The sequence below is a fragment of the Mus caroli genome, unplaced genomic scaffold (genome assembly GCF_978045245.1).
Source record: "Mus caroli unplaced genomic scaffold, Mus_caroli_1 scaffold_3, whole genome shotgun sequence".
NCBI lineage: Eukaryota > Metazoa > Chordata > Mammalia > Rodentia > Muridae > Mus > Mus caroli.
Genome location: NW_028227258.1, coordinates 74,644,773 through 74,661,726, shown reverse-complemented (window position 1 = coordinate 74,661,726; position 16,954 = coordinate 74,644,773). Strand labels below are relative to the sequence as shown.

The 16,954-nt window shown below is 42.0% G+C and overlaps 1 protein-coding gene across 1 annotated transcript; it reads left to right on the top strand.

The window, feature by feature from the left end:
• Positions 1–239: 239 nt before the first annotated feature.
• Cd5l (CD5 molecule like) lies at positions 240–12,669 on the top strand. Its single transcript, XM_021158078.2, has 6 exons — positions 240–366; positions 3,015–3,050; positions 7,434–7,757; positions 9,104–9,442; positions 10,006–10,326; positions 11,803–12,669. The coding sequence occupies exons 1-6, from the start codon at positions 339–341 to the stop codon at positions 11,814–11,816; spliced, it is 1,062 nt and encodes a 353-aa protein (XP_021013737.1). The 5' UTR covers positions 240–338; the 3' UTR covers positions 11,817–12,669.
• Positions 12,670–16,954: the final 4,285 nt, after the last annotated feature.

Sequence of the window (16,954 nt, the reverse complement as noted above, 5' to 3'; positions counted from 1 at the left end):
ACATTCCCTTAGGAAGACTGTTTCTTCATTAACATAGAGCAGAAACTAAAGCAGAGACAGGTTGAGTTAGGCTTTCAGTATGATGAAATCATGATAAGAAAGCCTCCCTCCACCCACATTTTTTCAGGATCTTGGCCACTCAGTCACCTCCCTTCCTCTGGCCATGCTGAACTCAGCACATCTGGTTCTATCAGTCCCACCCCCTGGGCCTTTGGTCATTTGATAAAGCTCCTGCTGCACACAGGACCTGCCTCTCTTCCTTATTCTAGTGTTCAAATACCGATGCCTGCCTGAGGCCTACAGCCTGTCTCACCACTCCATCGTCAGCTGCCTGGGCCATGGCTCCATTGTTCAACTTGAAGCTGGGTGAGTGTCCCTGCTTCTGTGGCTAATCTTGTCACAGAGGAGGCAAGTGTCCGGGGCTTTCTGGAGACATTATCAGGAGGATATTCTCCAATCCTGATTCAGGCATCTTTCAAAAGCAGTTTTCTATATATGGTAACTTATTCTAAACCTTAGAAAGCCCCCTAAATCCATATTTGGAGTTTGCCTCGACTGTCAGATTTCTGTCTATTTCCTTATATCTACACAAATTTTCCTTTGACACACATGTACAATTAAAAAAAATGACTGGATGTTGGGTAGAAGTGAGGTAGAGCAAGGAGAGAAAGGACATCTCTCAGGGGATCTCCTTGGCTAGCTCACAGTTACCCCTTGAGAGTATTTTGTTTCTTGTAATAAGACTTTGACAACATCTTTTCCCTATCTTTTTAAAAGTCTTTATTGAAAGAAAGAAAGTAGAGTTGCAAAATAACCATCTCTCATTAGTCTAATTAATCTAGCATCCTCTGGAAATGATTCACAGGGTTCTCTAATTTTCCCAAGGTCAGGCTAGATACTGGATAATCTAGAGTTTTGAATTGCAAAGAAACATGTATTGTTAGTCATGGCTCTTAACTGAATTTCTAGGTTACCATACTTCACTGAAGTTTTGCTCTCTGAAGTAAAGATGAAGTTAAAATCCCAAGAAGTTTTAAAAAGGATTTTGTATGTTGTCTGTGTGTTTGTGTGTATAACAGAGGGAAAACTTGGGTTGCTGGTTAACCTTATTTTGAGACCATTCCGTTGGCCCGAGTTGGCCAATCAGTCTAGGTTGGTTGGCCGGTGAGCACTGGGGAATCTCCCTGCTCTGTCTATCCAGTACTAGGACTACAAGTTCATGCCCTTCTAGAAGCCTTTTAATAATGTGATTAATATGTGATAGCCAATGATGTCTGCTGATCTGCTACTCTATAAGTGACATCCATTTTTAGTATCTTGATTACTGAGAGCATCACTAAAGCCCACACTGTATATGTCTGATGAAGGGTCTTGACCACATCTTAAACATCCCTACAACCATGCAGAAACCAACATTAGCCTTGCCTCTTGTGAATTACTGTTGAGCCTTCAAGGTCTCACCTGAAGTCTCATTTTCTTCAGAAATTCCTCAGATCTGTGACAACTGCACTCATCCCTCCAGTCAACAACGTCAAAAGGCTCCAAGTCATTTACTCACTGTGTCATTTCTGCTCCTGTGTGTCAGCTTGTTACGCTCCCTTTCCTTTTAATGTTTCCCTGTCCTGTGTGGGATGTTACACCATGCACATACATAGTGTAAGTGAGTTTTAGAAAGTTGTAATATACAAAGCCTCAGGCTGAGAGTGGCTTCACCGTGAAGATTAAGAATTAGAAGGTCCTGAAAACTATTTATAGAAAGAAGTATTTCAGGATTAGTCAGTGAGCTATTTGAAACTATTTGAAAAACTCTAGGCTGTTCCACCTATAGGGTTGCAGACCCCTTCAGCTCCTTGGGTGCTTTCTCTAGCTTCTCCATTGGGGGCCCTGTGTTCCATCCTATAGACGACTGTGAGCATCCACCAGTACAGGGGAACGCCAGGGGCCAAGAAGTGGGAGTGGGTGGGTAGGGGAGTGGGGGAGGGTCTGGGGAGACTTTTGGGATAGCATTTGAAATGTAAATGAAGAAAATACCTAATTTAAAAAATAAATTAAAAAAAAAAGAAAAAAGAAAAAAGAAAAACTCTAGACTGGTCCAAAGATATTTGCTCTATTGGGAAAACCCTATAGCATATAGGTGCGCAAATTACACAGTTAAAAGTCCTTGGCTTCTTGGACAACTTAGGGCTACCAGGTTTCACAGTGTGAAGGTGACAGAGAGTACGACTCTACACAGATTGTGTAGAAGGAAAAAAAAATCTCATGTTCCAATATGCCAGATTGGATTACACTAGAATTTTGAACTAAATAAATTGTTGCTCCTGGCCTGTTGATCTGAACTAAGTGTCAATGAACCACAGTGGACAAGCTGTAAATGACATTTATACTATTAAATGGTGGAGGAAAATCAAAACCAAAACAAAAAAAAATGCCTGAAATTTAAAATGATGTAGATAAAGAAAGATTTTGGGGAATCTGGCAACGCTCATTTGTTCACGTACACTTGGCTCCTCTCATATCTCAGGGGCAGGACTGAGCAGTTGTAACAGCATGCCGCCTACAACATCAACAATCTGTACTATTGGCTCTGTACAACAGGATTTGCCTACTCCCATCTAAATGCAGGGCCAGAAGCCATAACAGATTATGCTGTTCTGCCTTGCCCACCAGTGATTGTTCCCTGGCCTCCAGTGCTCTTTTCTGTGACCTAAAATCCTATTGTAGGCAGCTTCAGTTGATTGGTGTAAGTGACAGTGGTAGATACTGCCTGGCCCCATGTCTGGGGTGGAGCTGCAGTCAGGTGGAATGAACAACTAAGTCAGTTAGTTTGCTAAAATTGGCCTCTGTGGTTCCCATGGTGTCCTTTGAGGCTAGTGCCAAGAGAAGATAGCCATGAAGGGATGCCCTTGGAGGCTTCGTGCCTTCCACTTTCCCTTAAGAAGTTTGGCAAGGACCTGCTACACATGGGTAATTTGAATGAGGACTTTATAACCTTTCTTTTTTTTTTCTTTTCTCAGCCATCTTGAGCATTTTCGTTGGATCATGTTTTTCAGGTAAGGATTTTTTTTTTTTTTTTTGGTCTGTGCTTATTTTGTTTTGTTTCCCTGTTTGTTGAGTTCTCAAGAGGCTTAGGACTCTAGGCTTAGGACTGAAGAAAGTCTGTGGCTTCCTTGGCTGTGTAAAGGTTCAATCCCAAGTCTAGAGTCTACATCAGCCCATCAGCCTTGTGTGGATGGATTTTCAATGCCAGAATCTAAATGTCCTCAGGGTGATATTCCTGCTAAAGATTCTCTGTGGTCCTAGAAGTTCATCCAACATCCAAACAGGATAGGTCCTCGCATCAGGCCCCTTGTGGACTTGCCCAGAGAAGAGATTGCTTTTGTCTTTCCAGGTTCCCCCATCCATGTTGTTTTCCAGCCCTTTTGGTAGCCTTGAAATAGAAATGGTTCTTCTATGTAGCTTGTGGCTTGAATGGCAAAGGGAGGCTTAGGGTTCAGCCCCCACTGGCTGCCTCCTCAGGGAGCCTGTACAGTGGTGAGAACAACAGCAGAGAGTAGGGAGAGGGGGGCAGAGGGGAAGGTGGAGAGGAGGAACCACAGACTATGGTTTCAGTTTCCTTTACGATATCTCTGCATGCTCTACTTTGCTGGATGGTAGCGGCTTGACGAGAGATAGCATCACACATCATATGATGAGATATTCTGCCACATAAGTACACTAGATGTATTGGGGTGCTAACAGTGTGGTCCTCTGCCACATAGGAGCAACTTGGTGTATTGGGGTGCTGATAGCGCTGTCTCCTGCCACATAGGTGCAACTTGGTATATTGGGGTGCTGATGGTGAGATTCTCTGCCACTTAGGTATAACTTGGTATATTAGGTACTCAGCCAGATGCTGAGCCCATTTCATCTTTTTTTTTCTTAGCCTCCATGGTTGTTACCAATGCAGGCACTACCTGCTCTCTTTGCAGTCTCCCCTCATGCATGTGAACACGCACGCACGCACGTATGCACGTGTGCACTCTACTTTCAAGCCTTCGGCTAATAAAACTGAGTAAGGGCACTGGCAGGAAGGCAGGTGCCTTCTGTGTCTCCTCACTTGAGTTTAAATTTCCTCAGCTCAGATATACGCAGTTCAAGTCTCCACTTACCCCTACTGCACTCTTGGGTTATGCCATCTTTTCTGGAAACTACTCTAGCATTCTACTTCATAAAAAAAAATCATAAAACAAGAATTTTATAATCCCAATGAACTTACTAGCAGCTTTTTCCTGCTCTGCAAAATAATGCCAGTCTAGACTCTAATCTTAGATCCAATGACCTAAAGATTACCTCCACATAACTCTCTTGATTTATGTACCCTGATACATAAATGTAACATTCAGATGTTCAACAATGGGTACTTTCTTAGTTTTTTTTTAAAATAAAGCATCCTTCATTTATTTTCTGACAATTCCATATTTATAAACTATGTATCTTAATAATATCCATTCTCAGCATCCCCCTCCCACTTCCCCACACACCTTCAACATGCCCCACTTCCTCTTTCATGTCCTCTCCTTAAAACAAAAGCAAACCAAGCAGATGGACAACATTCAAAACATTAACAAAAACAAAAAAAATGCACTGAGTTCAATTAGTGCTGCCTACTGGGCTGTTAACTGATATCACTGGCTTGATCTTGTGTAGGTCTACTGACCGTAGCTCAGAAGACAGCACTTCACAGCGCTCCTCTGGCTCTTGACCTCTTTCTTCTTCTCCTTCCACCGTGGTTCCTGAGGTACAGATAAGATATTTTCTCCAGTGATCACCAGCCATGACGGGTGCCTACTGCAGAGAGAAGGTTCTCTGGTCGAGGCTGAAGGAAGCACTAATCAATGTATGCAAACACAAATATTTAGAAGGCAATTTGACAACATGTCCATTTACTAAGACATTAGTAATAGGTTGCTCTCTCTCCGTGGCCTATGGTCTCCCTAGTCATGGACTTTTGATAAAGCTTACAGGATCAGGCAAGAATTCCCTCTTGGAGCAGGCCTCAAATTCAACTGGAAAGCAGTTGATTATCCACATAACTTTCCTGCCGCTCCTGAACCAATTGGCATATTTTGCCTGGCAAGTCACCTTGTAACAGGCAAGGTCACCACTATTATACCACAGATGGCTTTCTCCCTCCTGGGGCCCACATTGTACCTTTTGGGACCATGAAAGCTAGCAGGGAGGAACTCTTCAGGTCAGTTGCAGCTTAATTTCTCTATATTCTGCAAACAGAGTCTGATGTGATTTCAGCAATACGTAATCTTACTTATGGTCAGTAGTCAAGAAGAATGACAGTAGCCTGTGCTGTTCAGGAGCCTCTGGGAGCTTTCTAGCCAGTGACTCTCAAGGGGGTATCTCAGACTGAACACAGATTTGCATGTCTTCTAGGGGGAAGCATTATCTACCCGTGCAGGGTACCTGTGTTCAATTCATCCTTCTTTCTAAAAAGTTGTATTTTTAATTAGCCAACAAAGTAGCAGATTTCCATAATGGTTCTTCATATAGCTTTGGTTTTGGTTAACCTACCCCATGCCTTCCTCTCTTCTGCCTTCAAGCAATTAACTCTACTTAAACCTTTAGTCTCCAGGATTTTTCCTGCCTCTACTTTTATTCTATCCTTATATCCCTTCCTTAAGACATCTTCCTCTTTCCCTTTCATGGGCCTTTTTAGCTTTCTCTATAAACACGCCAAATTAAATATACAAACATAAGCATCTTATGCTAGGGTAAGAGAGAGAACATGTGGTGTTCATCTTCCTGGGTCTGGGTTACCTCAGTATGACATTTTCTAGATCATCTGTTTTCCAACATATTTCCAATATATTCCTTACACAGTCCTTGGCTGGGGCTCATCTCAGCAGGTAAAGATCTATTGTGTATATGTACCACACCTTTATTCTTCATTGCTTTTTTTGGTGGACATCTAAGCTAATTCCATTTCCCATCTTATATTAGGTTTTTTTTAATGATTACATTTGAATTGATATCTTTAGTTTCAATTCATGATATTGCCCCCCCCAAAAAAAATAATAGAGCCTAAAAAGCTAGGCAGGTCAAGCTGGTCTTAGTCAACCATGCTATTCCCAAGTTGATTCTAAGTTCTGGAGTTTGTGAAAATTTGAGACAGTAGACAGTGGAAAATGCAATCCTCAGGAATTGGATTGTGCCCATGCAGGCAAGCATATTGGCCTCTTTTACGATCTCAGTCCTACAACCAGCCACAGAAGACCAGACCAAATGTGGTCTTATCTAATATGTTCGACCTCTCAGTTGACTTTCTGAAGATGTCCCTAACCCAGTTCTCTGCTCCATGACTCTGAGGCTATAGCAGACTAGGCAAGATTGTTCCAAGCAGTCACAAAAGCTCTCAGAGGGAATAAATCCCATCTTGTTCCTCATTCTTTTCTGAGTTCACAAAAACAATCCTGGAAGCATAGAATTGCTCACTGCTCAAGTCTGATAGGCTTGGTTTTGGTTTCCCCAACTGCCTTCTCTGCCCTACTCCCTAGTGAAAGGGAGATAGTTCATGTTTTTATACATAGAGTTTTAATAAGGAGATATAACTAAGTCCTTGATTCCTCAGAATCTATGGAGAGGAGGCTCTAAGGTGCCTCCCTCTTTCCCATAGATTCCTAGCCAATCCAACAGGGTTTTAAGCCTTTGAAGCTCTGACTGTTCTCCTGCTAGATCTCTTCTGAGCTAGGTTTTTGGAGAGGAACAATGTTGTAGGAAACAGCAAAGAGGGAAAGAGAGGAGCAGGAGGAGGAGGAGGAGGAGGAGGAGGACTAGGAAGAAGAGGAGGAAGAGAAGGCAGAGGAAGAGAAGGCAGAGGAAGAAGAGGAGAATGAGGAGGAAGATGAGGAAACAAAAGGGAAAGGGGAAGATAGCAGGAAATGGGGAAAGATGAGGAAAGAAGCAAGTAAAGAGAAGAAAGTTAATATGTTAACCTCAAGTCGTGTTCCACTACTACCTCAGTCCAGCTACCACAAGAGAAACTCAGGGGAAAAAACTGTAAAAATAGCATCCTCACACAGTTCTGGGCTGGGGCTCATAGTGAGCCACTACTTCTATGAGGAAGAGTTTTCCTTATCTATGAAATTGTGGGTAGACATGCATTGGTCCTCTCATTCTGACCACTTCAAGTCGTCAACCGGCTTCTTTGTCTTAATCATCAATCTGAAGAGGACATCAGCATCTATACATCTTGAAATGGCCATTCTTGGTAGCATACAATTAAGAGCATAAGCATATCCAGAAGTTTCTTTATGTCTCCTATTCTGATTCCAGCTCCCCATGCTGTTCGTCAAAGGTATTAAGGGTCCCAAACTGACCGCATATACCCCCATGCACCCCTTTGCTTCTCTGAGGCCTCCAGCTAATATCTCATCCCTTTGCAGAGTCTCCATTCAAAGTGCAGCTAGTGGGAGGTGCCCACCGCTGTGAAGGGCGAGTGGAGGTGGAACACAATGGCCAGTGGGGGACTGTGTGTGATGATGGCTGGGACCGGCGTGATGTGGCTGTGGTGTGCCGAGAGCTCAATTGTGGAGCTGACATCCAAACCCCGCGTGGCGCGTCTTATCAGCCACCAGCATCAGAAGAGCAAAGAGTTCTTATTCAAGGGGTCAACTGCAACGGAACAGAAGACACGTTGGCTCAATGTGAGCTAAATTACGATGTTTTTGACTGCTCACATGAAGAAGATGCTGGGGTACAGTGTGAGAGTAAGTCCGAGAGACTCAAGGGCCATTTTATAGTATCCTATGCCCCAGGTGGTCATTTTGCTAGTCTTTGGTTCCTGTGTGGACTTACACACAGTTCTACGATGACGGCAACACCATCCTTTCCCTTTACATGTTACATGCTCTTGATTGCAAGACTTGGATATACTAATAGCTATGATTATTATCCGTATTGCTTCTTCCTTTCTTTCCAGGTATACATGAGATCCAATTTCTCTTATTCGTGGACATGTAAACAAATCTGCACAGATATGTCAGCCACTGAACATTTGTTCAATGTGTCTGTGTGGGGCTGAGATGGGGTTATGGGAGAACTCATGAGGTTTAATAAGTGCTTTTGTGAACATTTCAATTCTCAAGTTCTATCAGCTTAATTGAAGAGGGGAAGATACTGGTGGGAAGTCAAAGCAAGTGCACAGATAGATGGACACAGGCATATAAATGTGCAATCAGTGCAGATGCACAAATAGATGGACACACAGACATTTTCCTTCACTGTCCTACATAATTAGCTTCCTATGAATTAATGTGAGGTGTGTGTTTTCTCTAAAGGCTGTGGTTTAACTACAAGGCTGCCTCTGTCCCCTTCTTTTTGTGTCCCTGCAGGCTTTATCATTAGAGAAAAGATGAGCTCTCCCCATGCTGAAGTCTCCTATTTTTTAGAAAAGTCAAGGTTTGGGAACATTAGTAAGGGATACTTGACTTTTGCCAACATAGAGCTAAAAATATATTTTGACATTTCTGTTAATATGTGTATTTACTAATATTTGGTGCTTTTTCAACATTAATCTATAATTATATAATATAAGTACATATAATATACATAGATTACTGTAATCTATATTATATAAATTACATATAACATACATTTTATATTAATTTGTAGTGCCTTTAACTGTGTCTTGTGAGGAGAAATTAGAAGTTGAATAGCGGTTCACACTGTTAATCCCAGCACTTGGGAAGCAGAGGCAGGCAGATCTCTGTGAGTTCAAGGCCAGCCTGGTATACAGAATGAATTCCAGAACAGCCAGGGCATAGAAAAACCCTGTCTAAAACACACACACACACACACACACACACACACACACACACACACACACACACACACACACAAATATAAAAAGAAAGAAAAGAAAAGGATAGGATAGGAAAGAAAAACTAAACTGCTACAGAAGTGAGTATGAGTCCTGTGGGGACTTAACCACCATGTACTATGTGGTACTTACAACCATAACAGCCAAGAGCTGAGCCATGTGTAATCAGACTCCCTTTTCTGAAAAGACTGTGTTCGGCCATGGAACAAACATTGCCTCTCCTTTTCTTTCCAGACCCAGACAGTGACCAACTCTTCATTCCAGAGGATGTGCGTCTAGTAGATGGCCCAGGGCACTGCCAGGGTCGAGTGGAGGTGCTCCACCAGGCCCAGTGGAGCACTGTGTGTAAAGCAGGCTGGAACTTACAGATCTCAAAGGTGGTGTGCAGGCAGCTCGAGTGCGGGCGGGCATTACTGACCCACGGAAGCTGCAACAGTAGTACTCAGGGCAAAGGACCCATCTGGATGGGCAAGATGTTGTGTTCTGGACAAGAAGCAAACCTTCAGTCTTGCCTTTTGAGTCGTCTGGAGAACAACTGTACCCATGGCGAGGACACGTGGATGGAATGCGAAGGTAATGGCAGATAATGATCCTGCATCATTTATCAGGTTTATTCACAAGTGCGGTTAAATGGAAACCCAGGCAAACCATACCTACGAAGAACTACTCATGCACTAAAGGCCATTGCAGAGTTATATATTTGTATTGATTGCCAGTTATCTTAAGAATAACTCCCTTTGCAGAGGGAAACACTTAAAAATTGTGTATTGTGCAATCATACCATGGACTATGCTAGAGAATGCTGTAAATACAATATAACTTCTGAGTTCTTCCGCCTTTAATAACCACTAGAAATTCATTATATATCTCTAAATAATATATTTATAAATAAAAATTTATGTAGATATTAAATTTTTAAAAAAGAAAATGAAAGTATTCTAGTCAGGAAAACAGACCTAGCCACGGGGATTGGAAATATATGAAGTCTTATAGAAGGAGCAGCTGTCACCAAAACACATGGAGAATTTCAAATGTGCTGGCAGAGAGTTTTGGTGATCACGTACATAATCTTATTTTTTTCTCTCTCTCTCTTCCTTTCATCTTTTATGACACTGCCTTCCTCCTGCAACCTGCAGATCCTTTTGAGCTGAGGCTGGTGGGAGGAGCCACCCCCTGCTCTGGGAGGTTGGAGGTGCTGCACAAGGGTTCCTGGGGCTCCGTCTGTGATGACAACTGGGGAGAAAAGGAGGACCAAGTGGTCTGCAAGCAACTGGGTTGTGGGAAGTCCCTCCTTCCATCCCCCAAAGCCCGGAAAATCTACGGGCCTGGGGCAGGCCGCATCTGGCTGGATGACGTCAACTGCTCAGGGAAGGAACAGTCCCTGGAGTTCTGCCGGCACAGGTTGTGGGGGTACCACGACTGTACCCACAAGGAAGATGTGGAGGTGATCTGCACAGGTACATCCTACTGACCTGCTAAAGTTGCACTTCAAAGGGATGAAGTAGGAAGAAAGGCAGCGGCACTCTGTGGGTCATGGGAATTCCTTCTGGGCTGCAGAGCCAGTGGAGTCTTTACCCGCGCTGTACAAATCTTAAGGGATAGGACCCAGGGTCCTAGCCTTGTTTTGTGTTTCTTTGGTGTGGGGGAGAGGTTGGTAATGAGTAAGGATATGTTTTTTATAACACAGTCATTGAATGTGAGAACAGGAGGATCCATGCCCTTACAGTAAACATGAGAAAAGTCAGCCAATGTAGAGTTTCCAGGACCGTGAAAACAACTTTTAAATCCCACTGTAGAACCTAATTGATTGGTCTTTGCTTTCAGTCCCATTAAATCCTACGGTAGAACCTAATTGATTGGTCTTCGCTTTCAGTCCCAGATTAGTTCTCTGACGTGACTCTGAGCTTCAAATCCTAAATTTGAGCTAACTGTAGAAGGCAGCTTGACCGCACTGTTGCTACTTCCAAAACCTTATTTCTAGAGGGGATATAAGGAGCCCTGGGGCTGGCAGGGAGCTCTTTTAAGAATGTCTGAGAGCATTTGCCAACGAGTACAGAATGCCAGCCCTGAACCATTGGCCTCCTCCCAGGAGCAAAAGAAGAAGAGCAAAGGAGGAAGGCCAGCGTGAGAGGAAGTCAATGTTACCCTGATTCTAGCTGTAGGGCTGCAGCCCAACTGTGGGGTTAGGAGGGGAAGGTGGCTATGCAGAGCTCCTTGCTTTAAGCAACTAACTCTAAAGTGAGCTGAGAACTGATTTTAACCAAAAAGGTGGAGGGGGGAATAGTTAATGCCCAGAAAACAATAGATTTGGCCACATTGAACTGTGTACTCTCCAAAAATCTCTGAAATTCAGACAAAAAGACTCTTGTCCCATTAACCTCAAAGGTTTTTGTGAGTATATAAGGCTAAGACATAAATAGAGTCAACCATCTTTCCCCCTGCATTCTACATCTATGGATTCAGAAGTGTCTGAGAAGCAATGCTATACCTGTACTGAACACACAGACTTTCTTTATTGCTATTCCCTTAATAATGCAGTGTGACAGCTATTTATACGGTAGTTGCATGGCATTCGGTGTTATAAGCAATCTGGAGATGATATAGAAGGATGTGTTTTGGCTTTGTACAACTGTATGGGAGACTTTTGCTGTACCCGGGGATTTTGGCATTCCTGGAGATGCTGGCACCGGTTATCAATGCAGAAGGCGACCTGTACTGTTTGTGACTCACAGGGTACATAGCTGTTGTTCCTTTGGAGTATAACTCCAGTTTTTGACCTGTCTCATATCACTGTGGAAAGAGTTACACATGCGGCTTAGCTCTTTCCTATTCTGGCCCTTGATCTGCCCCCTTGGCCAGTTTAGCTTGAGTGGAACTAACCTTTCACGAGGTTCTAACTTGGCCCTCACTGCATTTTTCTCTTCTCTTTACAGACTTTGATGTGTGAATTGGATCCCTGCTTGTTCAGTGGGCCCTCATTCTCCCAGTGGTTACATCAGGCTGTGGGCTTTAGACACCTCTCCCTCAGCCTCGCAAGAGTCTGAACATTGTGTTCCTATCTTGATCTCAAGGCTACACGCCCCATAATCACCTCAAGACATGAGCTGCTGAGCTCCCATGCTGACCTTTCCAGCTGCCCTAGGCTCACTGTTCACTCCTTGGTGACGCCCCCACCTTTACTGTCTCTCCCCAGCCTGCCTGCAACTCTTGGGCCTGCCAGAGTGAGCAGCTGTACAGGCCATGAGTAAGACACAGCCTGTCTGTGAACAGCACTGAGGATGTGACAACATGAGGAACACTTGAGAGGGAATGTGGGTAGACAGAATCTTGGAGGCGGGAGAGATAATACAATTGTTTAAATGCTTTTTAAACTTTGTAACAAGTGAAGTGATCATAATAATAACACTTCACTACTGTGCTTCTCTCAGAGAAAGCAGCAGGGTGGTTTCCTGCAGCCCTCAAATGTTACCTGTTGAGTTCTAGATGTTTACCCCAAACCTCCATGTTTAAAGTTTGATGTCTAATGCAACAGTATTCTGAGGTGGGGCCTTAGGGATCTAACTGTATCATGTGGTTTGATCCCTCAGTCTTTATGAGTGGATTAATCACTGGTGAATCCCCTGGGAGATGGTAGAGACTTGAGGAGTTGGGACCTAGTTGGAGGAAGAAGGTCGTTGGAGTGTGCCTTTGGAAGGGGCTGTTTTGTCCACAGCTTGACCACCTCCCTGTGTAGATGAGTCGCTTGCATATCTTCGCTACTGTGTGTGAATTATGCTACAATAAACATGAGTGCTCAAGTATTTCTTGGTGTGTTGATTTTATTTTCTGAGATTGATGCCTAAAAGTCAGTAGCATTTTATACCCACATCTCATAACCATGGGAAGACCTTTCCAAACTCTGAGCAGTTCAGTCCTGCCCACCCAGTCTCTATGGGTAGCTCCTGCTGTCCCTGAGGGTTAGTTAGCACTTTCTAGGGATGAGAGATTGTGACACAAAGTAGATTGGTTTCTCCAGGTAAGTGGATTTCTACAAGTTGTTCTGGACCTGGGAAAGGACATTTCTCACATGTGACAGAGACCAGAAGATCAGAAGAAACCCTTCCATGGAGACACTCATGTATAGACGGTAACATGTATGAGGCACATCAAGGTCCAGAATTTGGGATCTAATGGCATTCCAGACTTCATGTAACAAACTGCTGTGTAATCATAGTAAATTTAAAAAACTTAGTTGTCTGGTATTGGTTTTAGTACTTCTAACCAAAAGAACCCAAAATAAATGAAATTTATTCATTTCAAGTTAATAAAGTGATCATTCACTCACATTTCATGAGGCTGATTAGATAAGCTAGTTGTTGGCAATGTAGAAATTGTCATTGCATTTCTACAGCCAAACTCACAGAGAAGATCTCATGGGGACCAGCTATAAAAGGATGTCACTCCAAGGAGTTGACCATGAGTGCCCTGGTTTGCCTATTGAATGCTTAAAAGCTAAAATTCACATACAGTATTTGCTTTAGGGGGTCTGGGTTACCCCACCCAGGATGATTTTTCTACCTTCATCCATATTTTTTGCTAATTTTATCATTTCTTTCTTAACAGCTGATTAATATTTCATTGTGTATTTGTACTACAGTTTTCTTATTCACCAGTTGATGGACATTTACACTGTTAACAATTTCTGGCTATTTTGAATAAAGCAGCAATGAATGTGGTGATTAAGTATCTCTATAGCAGGATGTAGAGAGTCCTCTGGGTATATGCCCAAGAGTAGTGGAGCTGGATCTTGAGATAGATCTATCCCCAACTTCCTGAGGAACCGCCACACAGATTTCCCTAGTGGCTGTACAAGTTTGCGCTCCCACCAGCAATGGATAAGTGTTCCCTTTCCCCCATGTCCTCACCAGCATGAGCTGTCGTTCGGTTTATCGATCTTGGCCATTCAGACTGTTATCAGGTGAAATCTCAAAGCAGTTCTGATTTGCATTTACCTGATAGTTAAGGGTGGTGAACATTCCTCTAAGTGCTTCTCAGCCACTTGTGTTTCATCCTTTGAGAACTTTCTGTTTCCTGTTTTTAACTGGGTTGTTTGATTTTACTTCTGTATACATGTCAAATACTAAGCCTCTTTTGGATGTCTAGTTGGTGAAGATCTTTCCCCATCCTGAAGCCTGCAGCTTTGGCTGAATGAGTGTCTTTTTCAGTCTAAAAGTTCTTCAGTTTCCTAAGATACCATTTATTAATTGTTGACTTGACTGCCTATGTTATAGACGTCCTGTTCAGAAACTCTTTCCCTGTGCCAATGAGTTCAAGCCTGTTCTACACTTTTCTATCAGACTCAGATATCTGGTTTTATGTTGAGGTCCTTGGTCCATTGGTGTTGGGATTTATGTGATTTGCATTATTTTCTTGGCACCCATTCAGTTTGACCTGCACCATTTGTTGGAGATAGTGTCTTTTCTCCAGTATGTATTTTATTAGACAAAAATCAAATGCCCATAGGTGTGTGGACTTAAGTTTTCAGATTCAATTCCAGTGACCATCATGTCCATTTTTATGCAACTACCATGCTGTTTTTATTACTATTCTGTAGTAATACTTTAAAATCTGGGATAGTGATACCTCCAGCAGTTGTTTATTGTTATTGTTATTGTTATTGTTATTATTCCAGGATGTTTTAGCTATCCTAGTTTCTTGTGTGTCCATATGGAGCTGAGGATTGTTTTGTTTTCAGTTTCTATGAAGAATCATGTTTATGGCAGTTGCACTGAATCTGTACATTGTTTTTGGTAACACAGCCATTTTCACCATTAACCTTATTGATCCATGCGTATGGGAGAGCTTTTCAGCTTCAGATTATTCTTCAATTTCTTTCTTAAATGTCTTCAAGTTCTTATTATACAAGTCTTTCACTTGCTTGGTAAGAGTTATCTAAAATTATGTTTTTTTGAGATATTGTGGAAGGTACTGTTTCTCTGGTTTCTTTCCCAGTCAAGGGGCCATTTGTCTATGGGAGGGTTACTTATTTTTCTGTGTTAATTTTGTATCTGATTACTTTTTTCCTGAACATGTTTCTTAGCTGTGTAAGTTTCCTGGTGTTTTTGTTTATATATAAAATCCTACCATCTTTAAGTAAAGGTACTTGGACTTTTTCCTTTCCATTTTCATTCCTCTTCATCTCCTTATACTTTGGCTAAGACTTCAAGTCTATGTTGGATGAATGTGGAGAGAGGAAGGAAGGCTGAGTGGGAAAGGAGGAGTCCACCCCGAGTAAGAGAACAGAGGAAAAATCACAGATATCATACAGCAAAGGTTATTTTGAGAAACAATAAGTAAGATTTACTTGAGAAGAATTAATTTTGCTTGCTTCCTCTTCCCTAATATGCCAGGAGCACAGGCACAGTTGCCTCGAAGGCTGCCTGTGACTTTTGTTTTAACTGTAAGGAAAACTTCTGATTGGAGTAAGGGTGGTCGGAAGCCTTCAACGAGGAGACATGGGCTGCTCATCCGTGACTCGTCTTATTCTTGCCAAGATTGTTTTGAAGTGGACCATCTTCATTTTCCGCTACATGCTGGAAGTCTTAGCTGATGCAACCAGGCGGGAAAAGGAAAAACAAGTATACAAACTGAGAAAAGATTAGAATGTTTTTATTCACAGCTATGACCAAATGTAAAAATCACGATGGACTCTACCAAAAAAGGACTTCAACTAGCAAGACTTCCATATACAAAACTAATTGTATTTATATATAAACCAACAATTAAAACTTGAATATTTATAATATAACCAAATATGAAAGACCTAAGGACATATTTAGCAAAAATGTAAACCACCTACACATTGAGGAATACATGATATTAAGGAGAAATGTTAAAGAACACCAAAGGTCACAAAACTATATTATTGATTATCTACAAACTTTTCCTGCCTGAAGGAGAGGATTTACTAGACACAGCAAAAATAACATAAATAATAAAATAAAAATGTGTAAACTTGACCTCACTAAAATCAGAAAATTCTCTTTGAAATGCATTAATAAGAAAATAAAGAGTAAACTCATAAACTAGTGTGAACTGCCAACCATCTATAGTTCTCTGACTATATCTCAACTTAGTAATAGGATAAATAGCTCTGGCTATAAGTAGAAAATTAATATGAAGAGGCACTGTAAGACAGAAAACACATGAAAGCCTTACAAGTACAGAACACTTGGCTTTCTCCGCCATCTGAGCATGAGAAAGAAGGTGGTGTGTCTGAATGGCTGAAAAAATACCGAGGTTGTAGGGGACTTAAATGGCTGGGGGGAATGTAAAATCACTTGTGGAAATAACTTGGCAATCTCTTTAAAAGTTAAATATCTCCAGACTCAGCAATTCCATTCAAATATTTACTCAAATACATGTATGCATGAGTGTTTACAGCTATTTTGTTTATCAGGCATGAATGGATCTCAGAAATAATAAGCTAAGGGAATGAATTTAGAAACAAAATAAATATTATATATTTTAGTTTTTATAAAACCAAAGAGACTAATCTAATCTATAGTAACAGGATACATATTAACAAACACACGCACATGTGCACATGTACACAGACACACACAGACACACAGACACACAGACACACACACACACACACACCATGGCTGCCTGGGAGAAATGAAACCCTGGACTCTAAGACTCTGAAACTCCTATGGGATTTTGAAAGTGGAGGACTGAATGGCTGAAGCCCAGAGCCAGTTGACTCCTGGAAAGTGATTCCACACAGTTCTAACCTGTGTCAGTCCACCTTACAGGATGTTACAGGGTGGAATGAAGCCCAGACAAGGATGGGTCAGTGGTGGGCAGGACCACACTTTGACCAGGACTTCATAGATGTGCTCATCACCTGCCCTCTACTTAAACTTTGACCTCATTTTGAATCCCTAAAAAACGGACTGGGGAGGTCAGTGTTTCTCTTATCCCTCCTAATATGGACACATTGAATTAAAATTCTTTTTCTGCTTTTTGCTTTATATGGTTGTTTTAAGTGACTTACTGAGGGTGAGTGGCTGCAGCGGACTAGCATTTTCTAACAAGGAATGT